This window comes from Balearica regulorum, chromosome 5 (assembly GCF_011004875.1).
Source record: "Balearica regulorum gibbericeps isolate bBalReg1 chromosome 5, bBalReg1.pri, whole genome shotgun sequence".
In the NCBI taxonomy this organism is placed as follows: Eukaryota; Metazoa; Chordata; class Aves; order Gruiformes; family Gruidae; genus Balearica; species Balearica regulorum.
In genome coordinates, this window is record NC_046188.1 from 47,442,697 (window position 1) to 47,458,034 (window position 15,338).

The 15,338-nt window shown below is 38.1% G+C and overlaps 1 protein-coding gene across 9 annotated transcripts in view; it reads left to right on the forward strand.

Moving 5' to 3' along the window:
* The window catches only part of LRRC4C (leucine rich repeat containing 4C), a 571,899-nt gene extending 556,869 nt beyond the window's left edge, over nucleotides 1-15,030 (forward strand). For 8 of the 9 annotated variants that reach the window (XM_075754721.1, XM_075754728.1, XM_075754722.1 and 5 more), the window contains one exon: nucleotides 12,363-15,030. In XM_075754721.1, coding sequence (XP_075610836.1) covers nucleotides 12,405-14,321 — 1,917 coding nt within the window. In that variant the 5' untranslated portion in view covers nucleotides 12,363-12,404 and the 3' untranslated portion in view covers nucleotides 14,322-15,030. Of the gene's footprint in view, nucleotides 1-11,678; nucleotides 11,723-12,362 lie in introns of all 9 variants that reach the window. The other variant, XM_075754727.1, reaches the window with a different exon arrangement.
* Nucleotides 15,031-15,338: the final 308 nt, after the last annotated feature.

The following is a 15,338-nucleotide window of genomic DNA, read 5'->3' on the forward strand; positions in this document are numbered from 1 at the left end:
CGCTCTGCTCAGACTCTGTCTTTGTGCTCTGAGGGCCGGCTGGAGCAGCACTGTGAGACACTTTAACTTGGGGTCAGCAACAAGCTAACTGTTGCTACACGGCTGCCATTTGGAGCAACACGCATTGCATCTAGTCAGCATGGAGTATGAAGCCTGTGTTTGCAAAGTATCATGTAGACACATGCTAAATTTTGCCAACTGATTTAATCCATTATTGTCTCAGTTTTTTCAACCATAAACTAGGATAATATTACCTATGTCCTTTCCAGAGACTTTGCAAGGATGTGTTTATGTTTGATGTCTTATTAAGGTGATCCAATCAGGGATGGATTGTTGCCAAAACTCCCATTCTTTACAAAGGGCCCTGAGGCCCCTACGTTCATGCAACTCCCAACAACAGAAATATCAGGTCAAAGTTTGTTGTTCAGATCCAAGAAAATACTTGTAAGTAGTTGTTATAGTCCCCCTGAGTCATCACATAGTTTCACACTTAATTTTATTTCACTAGCTGCCTCCTAAATTGAATGGAACTGTTTTCCCACTTGTAATATTTAAAGGTGTACAAATACTGTATGCAAGAGCACCTGTGACCTATTCATTGCCCAGCAGTGATAGATCTGGTAATAACGTGCTTGCTATTCAGGCTGTGCTGCACTTTGGTAACACCTAGGGTTTAATTGAAATACACCCTGACCTTGGTTTTGTTCATGAGGCATAGAATGGACATAATTTCTATGAATCTACTGAGGGATATTATGGCAAAATGTATTACTAATTTTCTCTCCTCACACCCTTTTGGAAAAAAAAAATATAAATCACAAATGTCAGTAAAAAACAATGTGCTGCAGTTTCACAGAAGTCCTAAAACAAGTAATTTTCCAAAAAATTAACTTCTTATATTTCTCTGTACCTATTTTTCTCTCAAAACACTATCACAGTATGATAATTGCATTGCCCCTAACAGTTTCATATTCCTTCATAATTAAATAAACATCTTGTAAATTGCAGACCACAAAATGCCTGTGTTCCACTCTTACCTTAAGGGGTTTCCATAGTTACCAAGGACAAGAAGTTTAACCATCATTTGAGGCTATTTGCAGCCTCAACTTTTTATCTCATGTCTCTTTTTCTCTTTGTCTCTTTGTTTATTAACAGAATGAGGCAGTAATTTGGACTCAGTTAGCCACTACAAATGCAGTGATGCAAAATGGACTCCGGTGCTTTAGTGCGTTATTAGCTGGGTATGTTTCTCCCAGAAGGTGTTTTAGAATAATGCATACTAGCAATACAGCCTATAGTTACCAAGGTTATGAAATACCTATCAAGCACTTCTCCAACTCGACATCAAATAATTCAGACCTTAAAACAGGAAAACACCTCTCTTGTCACAGTATTACAGCATAGAAGTATTTAGGCAGATGATACCCATTTTAATTCATACCACAAAAAGCATTGGTGAAGATTTTGCATGGCTGCTTTAATATAATTCCCTTTCATCTCTCAGTCTCCTCTGTTTTACATATTACAAAATGCATTTGGAGAAACTGCATTTGTTAAGGCACAAACTCGATTTTTTTATGCCACTGAAATGGACAATCCTCTGATTTGCTAATCTCAAAATAATCTTAAAATATTTCTAAATTACTTCAAATTTTACCAGACTATCTCTGTTGCCAAAGTATAGAAACTACTACTGATCCACAACTGCTTTATATATTCATTAAACTAAAATATTTCTGTCTTCTAGCTTATATTATCTACTGAGGTCAAGAGCTCAGCAAGGCTTAAAGAATCATTTGCATGGGTAACAAGAATATCCAACATTAGCACATTCTGTAGGCAAATGCACATACTGTAATTTAAGAAAGGATGTTTTGGGCTTTAAAAACTGGACTCTACTTTTCTAAGATTAGGATGAAACTTTCTTAAGGGCAAATATATACTCTAATTGCCTTTGTTGTTGTTGTTGCTCTTCCTTGTATTGGCTACATTTGTATATGCATTCTTACACTATGCGGTGTTCTGATCTGACATTTCCTATGTCTGTTTTTATAGTTTGTGAGTAGGGAGAAAATTTTGGAAGGAATTAGGGCTAACATCTTCGATTCTGTCAGCCTTGCACTTTTTTGCCTTTGAATCTTAAAAGACGCAACATTTTAATGTTTCATATACTTAACCTGCAGATTTTTGCCTGCTAGTCTGAAATGATGTCGTATGTTGTTGAAAAGGATGTTAATTTATAAAAGTTAATGCTTCCTCGTAAAAAAAAAATATAATATTCTACCAGACCAAAACTAGTTTGTTTGACATGATGTATCACTGTAGTACCTTTAACTAGATGTTATCTTAAATCACTACTAGTCTGCTAAAAACAAATAAATACCACAGTGTTTCAAAATAATGACCCCAGTGTGACAGGAGTGAAAATTGCATTGTTTTGGAGCAATGCTTTAGAACATCAAATAATTTTTTATTAAGGGTTGTTTTTACACTAATTTTATTTTTGTTCACTGATGCCTTGCAAATGAGGATCTGTGATATTGCTTTGATAATAAACCAAAATGGATTAAGAAAGCATGCTTTCAATAGTTATATTTAATATAAATGCTTTCAATAGTTACATATAATAGTTACACTGTAATTTAATTGTTGCTCACTGAGGTATTTCTGGCATAAGATAGTGAAATCCTAAAGGTACTTGCATGACTTCCCCTTTTATCATGGCTGGCACATGAGATGTAGTGACATGCTACTGTAATTTTGTTATCAGGGCTATTGTAAAATTTCTTCTGTACTGCTGTGGTTTAACCCTGGTCAGCAACTAAGCACCACGCAGGGATGGGGATGGGGGAGAGAATCAGAAGAGTGAAAGTGGGAAAACTCATGGGTTGAGATAAAGACAGTTTGATAGGTAAAGCAAAAGCCACACACACAAGCAAAGCAATGCCAGGAATTCCTTCACCACTTCCCATGGGCAGGCAGGTGTTCAGCCATCTCCAGGAAAGCAGGGCTCCATTATGTGTAATGGTTACTTGGGAAGACAAACACCATCACTCCAGACATCTTCCCCTTCCTTCTTCTTCCTCCTAGCTTTTTATACTGAGCATGATGTCATGTGGTATGGAATATCCCTTTGGTCAGTTGGGGTCAGCTGTCCTGGCTGTGTCCCCTCCCAACTTCTTCTACTCGCTGGTGGGGTGGTGTGAGAAGCAGAAAAGGCCTTGGCTCTGTGTAAGCACTGCTCAACAATAACTAAAACATCTCTATATTATCAACATTGTTTTCAGCACAAATCCAAAACACAGCCTCATACTAGCTACTATGAAGAAAATTAACTCTATCCCAGCCAAAACCTGCACATCTACAGTTGTACATGTACTGTTTCCTCCTACATAAATATCTGTCCAGAAAAATATAGAAGATGACACAAACAACAAAGGTTCAGAGAAACTGTGTTTTATCAACTGAATTAGTGAAGTGAGAAGAGCAAAATGGGACTTGAAGAACCCAAGGGATCAGTGATGAGGTAGAAAACCTTTTTACCTTTACATAATTGGTTTGAATCGAGCCCAGGTCAATACAGAACAAAAATTCCTAATGTGTACATGGGGTCTCAAGAAAATGAATCCAAATTAACTTTGAAAAGGGACTAGCTAAACTACATTACATTCTTTTATGGACACTCTTAATTGAAATTACACTGGCCTTGATTCAATTTAGCTTAAATTAAATTCTAAATAAGAGTGTCCACACAAAGATTTAATGCAATATAATTAACCCACTTTAAAAGTTAATTCCAATTAGATTTCTAGAATGTTTCTGGGTGGATTATTACCAAGCTGCATTGTGGTAGCTTTTATGAAAGAATATAAGTTAGTTCATCGTGAATAGTTCATAGATTGTTCCTATTCATTCCACTGTGAGCAATCTGAACAGAGAGATTAAGACTATTTTGTCATCTTCACCCTTTGGGTGACATCTGGAGAAAGGTCAATAAAGAAGCCAAATAATTCATCTTAGTAAAAATAAGTATGTCCTAAAGAAGTATCCATTACATATTGTCTGATGTTTCATATGATTTTCTTACAAAATTAGCAAATGTTATGAGTTGTAGTGAGGATACAAAGTGCAAATGACACTTGGGAGTAAAAATATTTATAAAGGCACATAGCAGACTGATTTAGTTTAAAACACTGTAAAATTTCTTAATTTCCAGCTAAAACGCCAATATTTTTGCCTAGACCAATGTGCACTAAAATTCTCATTTTTAGAATGTCTATTTCATGTTAATTTCTGTTACCTGAATTTAAGGAGAAAATTTTAAACCTTAGGAAGACATGAGAGAGGAAACATGAAATCATGCTGGAAAATGAGGGCTATGAAATAAAGCTGTTTTCTGTATGACAAAATGAAAGAAAGGAAGAAAAAGGCAGACTGGATCAAACTCATCCTTGATTGAACTCCCCTGAAATCAATGGTGATTCAGGAGGATTGAATGTGTCCAATCACATTTAGGTCTTTCAGGTCAGTGTCTTAGTGATTCAGCTGAGTCTTAAAAGGCTTGCAGAAGAGAACTGGGAAGTATCTGTGGTACAGCAATATCCACTCTGCCTCCTACACTTACATGCTTCAAGAGGCCATAGAAAATCCTGACTATGTCCCAGAGTGAAACAGTGACACATGTGAAGAGGAGAATAATTTGCATTGTGAGGGTTTTGATTTATCTGGTCTCATGAGTAATCAGTTTGCATTGCAGGGCTGTCCTCTTTGGCCTCCACTGTATTTAGCTAAAAATAAAAACCAAATAGATAAAAGCTGCTAGGCTTTGAAGCCTCCCAGGTTTTTAGGCATTATTGCAATGGCTCCCTAAACTGTTGTTGAGACTTTTAAAGTCCTATAACAGTGAAAAGGGAAAACTGACTTTTAAGAATGGAGGAAAAGGTACACAGCTGTGATGGGTTTTCGCTGTAAAAGTCTGTTTAAAAAAACACCCCAAACACCTCAGACAGGAGCCAATCCTTGAGAAAAATAAAAAAGATTAGGAAGAGAAAGATATGAGATCTACTGTAACCCAGTTTACTGATTTTGCATGGTGATTATTGTAATGCTCTATTAAGAACATAGCATGTGTTCCTTTGTTGGTGGTAAAGACATTCGATGGAGAAAAAAATTGGTGTCATTGTACTATATATGAGCAGGGAACAGCATGCAAAGTGTTTGTACTTCTCTTGAACTGAAAGCTCTAGTCCTTGGGGGTTCAGCCAGGTGGAAAGGAATTTCAGGACAGAAAAGGCGGGGAGGAGAGCAGAAAGGTATGGTGAGTGAATCCCTAGCAATGTGGTTCCTTCAACCCAACCCTTCATAGCCATATGGGGACATGCACCTGAGGCTGCACGAACATTTGCAGAGCAGATGTTGGTAGAGGATTTCTGACCCCAGTGGAGCTCCCTGCCCACAGTTCAGTCTCTGTTCTGGGACGAGGGTTTACCCTCATGTGTTTCAGTATTTTTTGGAGCTAAAACAGATTGTGCACTTGTCTCCTGGTATCTACGCTGAAATTCCCTTGGCTTCCTCTGCTGGCATTGCTGCCAGAAAAGGATCAGTCTCAGGCTTTGAGAGCCTTCAGAGTTCCTGAAAAGAGAGTCAAAAGAGTCGCGTCTACATAAAGTCATCCTGGGATTTAGACCTATTTTATTGCTTTACTCCATGCTCTGTTCCATACAGAAACTATTTTCATTTCTCCAGTGCTGATACTACCAGAAGAGATTTCCCAGCATAAACAGCTACTTGACGCACCTAGCTCCTCTTCATCCATTTGGAAATATGCCATTTAATTTGCAACTGTAGAGTGGCTTGTTTACTAAAAAATGCAGATATCTTTGCAAAGGATTTTTTTCTCAAATACCTCTTTAAAAGGGTGTGATGTGCAGTATGCATAACTGTGCTATATAAAGTGAAGCAAAGGTACATTTTCTGCATGCATCCACATATTCAGCTCTTGGGCCTCCAACATGGAAGCTGGAGGACAAGAAGGACATGGGCCCACTGAAGCGAGTCCAGAGGAGGGCCATGAAGATGATCAGAGGACTGGAGCACCTCTCCTATGAAGACAGACTGAGACAGTTGAGGTTGTTCAACCTGGAGAAGAGAAGGCTCTAGGGAGACCTTATAGCAGCCTTTCAGTACCTGAAGGGGCCTACAGGAAAGCTGGAGAGGGATTTTTTTACAAGGGCATGGAGTGATAGGACAAGGGGTGATGGTTTTAAACTGAAAGGGTAGATTTAGATTAGATATTAGGAAGAAAGTCTTCTCTACGAGGGTGGTGAGGCACTGGCACAGGTTTCCCAGAGAAGTTGTGGATGCCCCATCCCTGGAAGTGTTTAAGGCCAGGCTGGATGAGGCTTTGGGCAATGTGGTCTAGTGGAGGGTGTCCCTGCCCATGTCAGGGTGGTTGGAACTAGGTAATCTTTAAGTCCCTTCCAACCCAAATCATTCTATGACTCCGTGATGATTTGTCAACTTAAGAAAGTTGTAAAAAGGGATCTGAGTGCTCCTCATCCTGAAATTTTCTGGCATATTGAGGGAGAGTTGTGATGATTTAACTGTGCTGTAGTTGAAATTTAACTGTGATGTACTTGTGATGATTTAATTTTACTGTGATAGTTTAATCACCTGATATCTGATAGATTCTGTCTGTATTTTCAATGCAGTAACATATAGCATCACATCTCATTTTTTTAGTGGCAGATGTACAGCACCAACCAAAGTGTGTTAGATCATACTGCGTCATAAACCATGTATTGGGATAAAGCCATGGCCTTTGCACTGTACTGCTCCACTGCTGAGATAGTTATTCATAGATCCACAGACTAGACAGAAAGCTAAGTATGAGTTGCCGACAGCAACTAAACTGCCAGTGATCCAGCTAAGGGTCGCTGGAGCTTGGGAAAATATCTTTGCCACCTGCCATACCTCATTAGGCAGATCTTTGGGAATGATGTAGAAGTTCTCTTTTGTAATCAAAGCCCACCATTACAGGAAAATCCTTCAGAGATCAGAGTGAGTACAGTCACTTTCTCCTGGTAAAATAACAAAGAGAGATCAAAGCACATCAGGCCTAAGACCTAATTACAAAAAAATTTAAAAATGAATTGCAGGTTCCATTACAATGCCCATAAGGAAGACATCACGTTTGGCAAAGTTACCTTTCAATAGCATAACTACTGCATCTTTCAAACTGTCCCTAAGGAAAGCTGTCTGCAGAGGTAGATTAGCTTTGTCATTCCTAGCTACATCTTCTGCGTTTGGTCTTAAGAGGGAATGCTTTTCGCTCAAAGGAAAATGTGTAGTATATTGAGACTAAGTAAGTATCAGATAAGCTATAGAGAGGAGAACATGCATATCAAATGTCAATTTGAAAAAAAGATTTTTTGAGTTCTGTGGAAATAGAAAAAAAAAATCCATATATATATATATATGTATGTCTCCATGACCGTAGAGAGAATATACATTACTGTACTAAAATGACAGATGTTGTGTTCTGTGGTAATTAGAGCAATGCCACAGACAGAGTTAAGGTCATGTTTGGAAATGCATTTAATAATTGTATGATGTCTGGGGAACTGACTGTGCAGTAAGAAAATTCTTAGCATTTTAAACTATATTTTAAATCTATACAGCAGAGGGCACTAGTGTTATTGAATTGACCATAGAGTTGATATTTTGGTACTAGAAGAATGAAGGAAAAAAAATCACTTAGAAGACAAAATGTTGTCAACAAAGACTAAAGAAGCTGGTTGAGGGTCTGTGTTCCATGTGTGGATTTATATAGCTAAACCTTCATGTGTCTCTAGTATAATAGACAGATACTGAATAGCAAATTACTCTAGTACAGAGTTCCAGATGGATCTTTATGTAAAGCCCATTAAAATATTTCCATAATGTTCTTCAAAGCTTTAAATGAATTTTCCACTGTGTTTTTGTGCTAGCTAATTTTTTCCAGAGTATTTCGAGGGTATTTATGATTTAAAATTACCGTGATGTGAAATGACTGCACCGAGACTTCCTGAATACTTAAGCTCTGAGCTGTGGAAAACCACCAGTATAAAAGAAAGGATCTTTTTAATACATTTCTACTGCCACTAGGAATCTCACTGCAGTATGTTAGCCTCACGCAAAGCTCACCAGTTGGAAGAGAGGACTTGCAAGGCATTGCCTACTATATTTTCTGCTGGTCATGATGGCTTTTTGAAATCATCAGCTGCACTGTACTTCAGCAGCACCAAGCCCAATTAGTGTGGTCTTATGCTAAATACTTCATTTTGCTTCCTGTATTACCAAATAAGAGGGAAAAAAGTTTAGTAATGTAAATAAATTCAAAGTTAAATCAAATGGTTGCTACAAAAGGTGAGATTGGCTCTCACTGCCTCCCAGAAAACATTCCAGAGGAATGGCAATATATACAGTACTTATATATTAAACAAGATGCAACTTAAACACAGAAAAATCAAACACACCAACACATGTGAAAACATATCTTGAACTTTCCATCCACATCTCACAAAATGGTGATCCTGTCTTCAAAATTATACACTCAGAGCAGCTAATAAGTAGGCAGTGACCAAGCTTGTATTTGCAGTATACGCAGATTTGAATTTTGCAGAAACCTGAGGGTTGCAGAATTCCCTGCGGGTCTTTGATAGATTGTAGTTCTGCGGCATATGTTTGATTGAGACATTTCTAGCACAGGACTGGGGAAAAAGGTAAATGTAAAAGCCATGGGCAGTTTTGGCCTTCAGCACAAGCAAAGAGCTGTTCTATGTGACTGATTCATAGTTTGAGTCAATAAACACAAATGGGAGGAATTTAGGGAATTTATTTTAAGACGATAAAACAAAAGCATTTTAAAAAAAAAAAAATTTACAACTGAGACATGGAAACATTTTGGGTTGAACAATTTTTGCTAATCAGTCTCATAATTGGATAATTTATTTTCTATAATAAAGTACTGTATTCAAGTAAAATGTTTTTATCTTTTTTTACCCATGGAACATATGTACAGTGATTGAAAGAGAAAATTTTGCTGCTTAAAGGAGTAGGTGAAGGGAATGGAGGGAGATACCATCAGAGTCAAGAAGTCAGAACTGGAAGGAAGTGCCTTTGAGTTCTTGAAGAATGGTTTGGCATCATCAGCTTTATGGAGGCTGGCAAAGAATCATCTGAAAGGAGTTTATGCATACATTGGCTGATGTTGAGGACACTTGCTGTCTCATGACTTTTCTGTCATGGTTTAACCCCAGCCAGCAATTGAGCACCACGCAGCTGCTCGCTAACTCCCCCTGCCCCCCAAAAAGAGATAGGGAGGAAAATCAGGAAAAAAAATGAAACTTTTGGATTGAGATAAAGACAGTTTAATAGGACAGAAAAGGATAATAATAATAATAATATACAAAACAAGTGATGCACAGCACAATTGCTCACCACCTGCTAGGCAATGCTCAGCTAGTTCTCAAGCCACGGTGCACCCCTGGCCAACTCCCCCAGCTTATATACTAATCATGACATCACATGGTATGGAATACAGCTTTTGCCAGTTTGGATCGGCTGTCCTGGCTATGCCCCCTCACAGCTTCTTCTGCACCTCGTCACGGGCAAAGCATGGGAAGCTGAAAAGTCCTTGACTTAGTATAAACATTACTTAGCAACAGCCAACAGAGTAGTATGTCAGCAACGACCAAAACAGTAGTGTGTTATCAACATTATTCTCATCCTAAATCCAAAACACAGCACTATACCCACTACTAGTATGAAAATTAACTCTATCCAAGCTGAAACCAGGACACTGTCTTATTTTTCCTATACTTTCTTGTTCTACAAATCCCATAGTTTTGCCAGTCCTTCAGGGTATCCCAGATACAGGAGTGAGAGTGGAAAGTAGCAAAAAGAAAAGTAGAAAAACCATATGGCATCTTGCAAAGCTGGCATTTAATAGTGAATGGGTCTGAGACAGAACACAGAAGATTCCTGTATCTCTACAAGCCACACGGGCTCCTGGTGCCACACCAGCCATACAAGGATAACTGGCACCTCTGAAGCTGGATGTACTGGGCTGAGTTCTCATCTCAGTTCCCGTGAAGATAATAACATTGCACCAGTGCAATGGTTAAATAATTTATTTGGTGTGTTTATGTATCTGTTTTATTACTTCTTAATGGAATTCATTATTCAGTCCAGGTCCTTAGGGGCTAAGTTTTAGAAGAATTTAAAAAAATGAGAAAGGAAAGACAAAACTACTGAATAAAAAAACCTCACTTAGTGACAAACAAAAATGCTAATACAATCACATTAACTATCACAGAAGATGGTTAATTGCTATTCAATAGCAAAATTCATGGATCACAGTTCTTAACTAAGGAGCCTGAAATTGATATTAAACTCATTGAGATAAATATTTTGACCAAAACAGGCAGATTCTTCTTCATAACACTGTAAGAAAGATGGAAAACAGGTCCTTTTCATCCTCTGTTTGCAGATTTACTATAGTTGGATTTTTTATGTAAGGGAACTTGAATTTTAGTGATTAGTTTGAAAGTGTTTCTCCATATATTGTGCTCAGCACCTTTGAAGAGATAATTGACCTAAGCCTGCCGTAAAAAGGAAGGTGTGTACTGTAGGCACCCCTCATCTAGTCTAGTACATTATCCTAAAGCCAGTGTTCGGAACTACAGTTGTCGGCAGAGGGCAAGGATGGAGAGGTGGGAGCAGTAACATCTAACACCACAGCCACAGGTTTCTCCAGAGTCATATGACAGAAATGTAAGCCACAGAGTTGAGTGACTTGCTCAAGGTTGCAACACACATTAGTTTCATGAATCTTTCATAACAAGAATGATGTTTTATAAATAGCACTTACAGAACAGATCAAACAAACAGATACAGCCCAGATTTTCCAATTCCAATTCACAGGTTTTTAACCATTATATTGGCTTTCTCTGCAGTAAATTATTAAAAGTGAGATGAGAACACTTGCTATTCTGACCCATTATTACAAGGGTTTTTTTAAAAAATGCAGAAATGAATTCTCAAAAACACATTGTCTGAATATGTAATTACAAAAAAAAGTCTTTCATTAAATGAATTGCTGTGAGATGCAAGTTAATATATTTTTTCCTGTATTTTTTTTAAAGAAAGTTTTGGGGGTTTTTTACACAAAATGAAACAATTCAGAGCCTGGAGTGGAAAACTGTTGCCTTATAGTATTTTGTTTTACTGAATACATGTATTATGCATTTGGGTGCTCTAGGTTATAAATATGGTTTAAGCTTGCTGTAATTTATAAGAGTTCACTTTCGGCTGATTTATAGGAAATTTCATTAATCTCTACAGCAGAAGGACCTTCCACTGAGCAGCAGATTGAAAATGAACTGAGGGCTGGGGGGTTTTAAGAACTACCACAAATGAATTAGTACTGAAATTCTTAAAATGGTAATGCTTATTTGTAGTGTAAAGGTCTTTTTCCCCCTTACAGTAAGATCTGTAGGATTTCTTAGAGGTGCCAATGAAATTGCCAACCCTAAAGCTACAGAGATATTTTTCAGCATTTAAATGGCTATTCTGATTTCTGTGTTCAGTACACATTTACTAATGAGTGTTTCTCTGCTGCTGGTGCCAAACAAAAGAGTTGAGGAGGAAATATCATGAAATTGGATGTTGCTGTTTAACGGTAGGGAAGAATTGATGCTCAGCATGTTTCTTTTGTATTTTATTTTTTTAATTTGAAATAGGCAAGATTTTGCCCTGACATTTGCATGACCTGATACATTCAGTATTAAAGGCTTTACTTCTAGTTAAACTCCAATGCAGGAATTATGTTTGTATAGACAAAGATTTTCACCCATACAAAACAAGAGTGTCCACTTGCTCTTCGTATTATCTGTTGTCTTGTCTTATAATGTATCAAGAAGGTTAACACCTTGAATATTCCGATGATTCCTATCTTATTTATTTTTGCCTTTTGATGCCCTTGTCACTTCTTTTAACTCTCCCCCTGAGTTAGAACATTTATTTTAGGTATCCACTGTAGCTGAACTTAGTATGTGCCATCCAGCTACATGCATTCTACATTGGAATGAGCAGGAAAAGCTGGTGTCTGGCTCTTTCCTACCTCATTGCTAATTACAGCTGACATATATAGCTGTACAGGAAACAAAATATTAGAATTTCTATAGCTATTGTCACTACAGAGTTTCATGAAATTGGTAGAGTTGACTGAAAGGACTTGAGAAGTCTTTGTTTAGAGAGCACACTTAAATATTTGAGATTAATTTAATGTTCCCCTTCTCCTTTCTTTCTTTTTTTTTCAGGCTATTCAAACTCCTGAAGGACCAACACCAAATAAATTATGAATGTTGAACAAGATGACCTTACATCCACAGCAGATAATGATAGGTCCTAGGTTTAACAGGGCCCTATTTGACCCCCTGCTTGTGGTGCTGTTGGCTCTTCAGCTTCTTGTGGTGGCTGGTCTAGTCAGGGCTCAAACTTGCCCTTCTGTCTGCTCCTGCAGCAACCAGTTCAGTAAAGTGATTTGTGTACGGAAAAATCTGAGAGACGTGCCAGACGGCATCTCCACCAACACCCGGTTACTCAATCTTCATGAGAACCAGATCCAAATCATTAAAGTTAATAGCTTCAAGCATCTGAGGCACCTAGAAATCCTGCAGCTCAGCAGGAATCACATCAGAACAATTGAGATAGGGGCTTTCAATGGTCTGGCCAATCTCAACACTTTGGAACTCTTTGACAATCGTCTGACCACTATCCCAAATGGGGCTTTTGTATACCTGTCAAAACTGAAGGAACTGTGGTTGAGAAACAACCCCATTGAGAGCATCCCTTCTTATGCTTTTAACAGAATCCCTTCTCTTCGGAGGTTGGATTTGGGGGAATTGAAAAGGCTTTCATACATCTCAGAAGGTGCCTTTGAAGGTCTGTCCAACTTGAGGTATTTGAACCTTGCCATGTGCAATCTTCGAGAGATTCCTAATCTCACCCCGCTTGTAAAACTGGATGAGTTAGATCTTTCTGGGAATCACCTGACTGCCATCAGGCCAGGTTCTTTCCAAGGGTTAATGCATCTTCAGAAATTGTGGATGATACAGTCCCAGATTCAAGTAATAGAAAGGAATGCTTTTGATAACCTTCAGTCACTTGTAGAGATCAATCTGGCACACAACAATCTAACACTACTGCCTCATGACCTGTTCACACCACTCCGCCTAGAAAGGATCCACTTGCATCACAATCCTTGGAACTGCAACTGTGATATCCTTTGGCTCAGCTGGTGGATTAAAGACAAGGCACCCTCCAATACTGCATGCTGCGCCCGTTGCCACACACCTCCCAGTTTAAAAGGAAGGTACATTGGTGAGCTGGACCTGAATTACTTCACATGTTATGCTCCAGTCATAGTGGAGCCACCAGCAGACCTCAACGTCACAGAAGGCATGGCTGCAGAGATGAAATGCCGGGCATCAACCTCCCTGACCTCTGTATCTTGGATTACTCCAAATGGATCTGTTATGACGCATGGGGCATACAGAGTTCGGATTGCTGTGCTCAGTGATGGCACATTAAATTTTACAAAGGTAACTGTGCAAGACACGGGTTTGTATACATGCATGGTGAGTAACTCTGTTGGGAATACCACAGCTTCTGCCACGCTGAATGTGACTGCCCTGGATAACCCTGGTTACACGTATTTTTCAACTGTCACAGTAGAGACTGTGGAACCTTCTCAGGATGAGGCACAGACCACAGAGCAGGTTGGGCCCACACCAGTTACCAACTGGGAGACCACTAACATGACACCCTCACTCACTCCACAGAGCACAAGATCAACAGAAAAAACATTCACCATTCCTGTGACGGACGCAAACAACGGGATCCCAGGAATAGATGAGGTTATGAAGACTACCAAAATCATAATTGGTTGTTTTGTGGCTATCACTCTCATGGCTGCTGTGATGCTGGTAATTTTCTACAAAATGAGGAAACAGCATCACCGGCAGAACCATCATGCTCCAACACGGACTGTAGAGATCATTAATGTGGATGATGAGCTTACAGGTGACACACCCATAGAAAGTCATTTGCCCATGCCAGCAATAGAGCATGAGCACCTAAATCACTATAACTCTTATAAGTCTCCTTTCAACCACACAACAACAGTTAACACAATAAATTCAATACACAGTTCAGTGCATGAACCGTTATTGATCCGAATGAACTCAAAAGACAATGTACAAGAGACTCAAATCTAAAACATTTATGACATTATGGGAAGGGGGTGGGGACAACAAAAGATGGTTTATAAAACAAATGACACAAATGACTGGGCTAAATCTACTGTTTCAAAAAAGTGTCTTTACAAAGAAAAAGAAATTTATTTATTAAAAATTCTATTGTGATCTAAAGCAGACAAAATTATGTGTATTCCTCAGAACCTGTTTTTGCTGCACTTATTTACCCTCCTCGTTCCCTTTTTCCTCCCCAACCTACCCTGATTCCCATTTGCCATATTTTTCATAGGAGATCTTGATTCCCTAAAAGAACTGGTCTAGGAAATTTTGTAAGAATTCTGTTACACTTTGGGAATTTTTATGGTGAATTCTAGTGGTGAGATTCGGTCTATTTTGTCACTTTTTCTCTTTTTTTTTCCTTTTGTTTTCACATGCCTTTTTGAAATTATTCAATAGAGAGTGGAATAATAACAGCAACTTTACAAGTGAGAAAAAAACCAAGCAATTTTTTTTTCATGTAATGATTTGCTCTGTATTTACCAAAAGCACCATTCTGTGAAAAAATGAAAGAAAAAGTAAAAAAAAAACCAAACCCACAACCAAAAACCCCAAGAAATCAATTTACCTGTGAAAACCTATAAAACCCATCATCTTTTAAACAATTCTAGAACAAGAATTTGTAGTTCAAACACTAAACTAAGATTATAAATAAAATATTGTTTTTTCTGTACTTGGTTTAGCTCATTTTTAGTGTGGCTTTAATCTTCAAAAGTTTGTTAAAATTCTCATGATATTCTGCTGTGATGGTCCAAAACGCAATCACTTTAAAGAGAATAATTAAACCATTTTGGATCATTACTGAAGAATAGCATAGTTTTCATTTTAGTTTATGTAAGTAGCATCCTGGCTAACAGCGGTGTTTGACTTTTAATGCAAGATTAAGATCATTCCTTCCAATGGTGTTTTCAATTATCTCTATTCTATTGCAAGATGTATTTCACAATGCCAGGAAAAGTTTTGCAAGGAGTTTCAGTTATC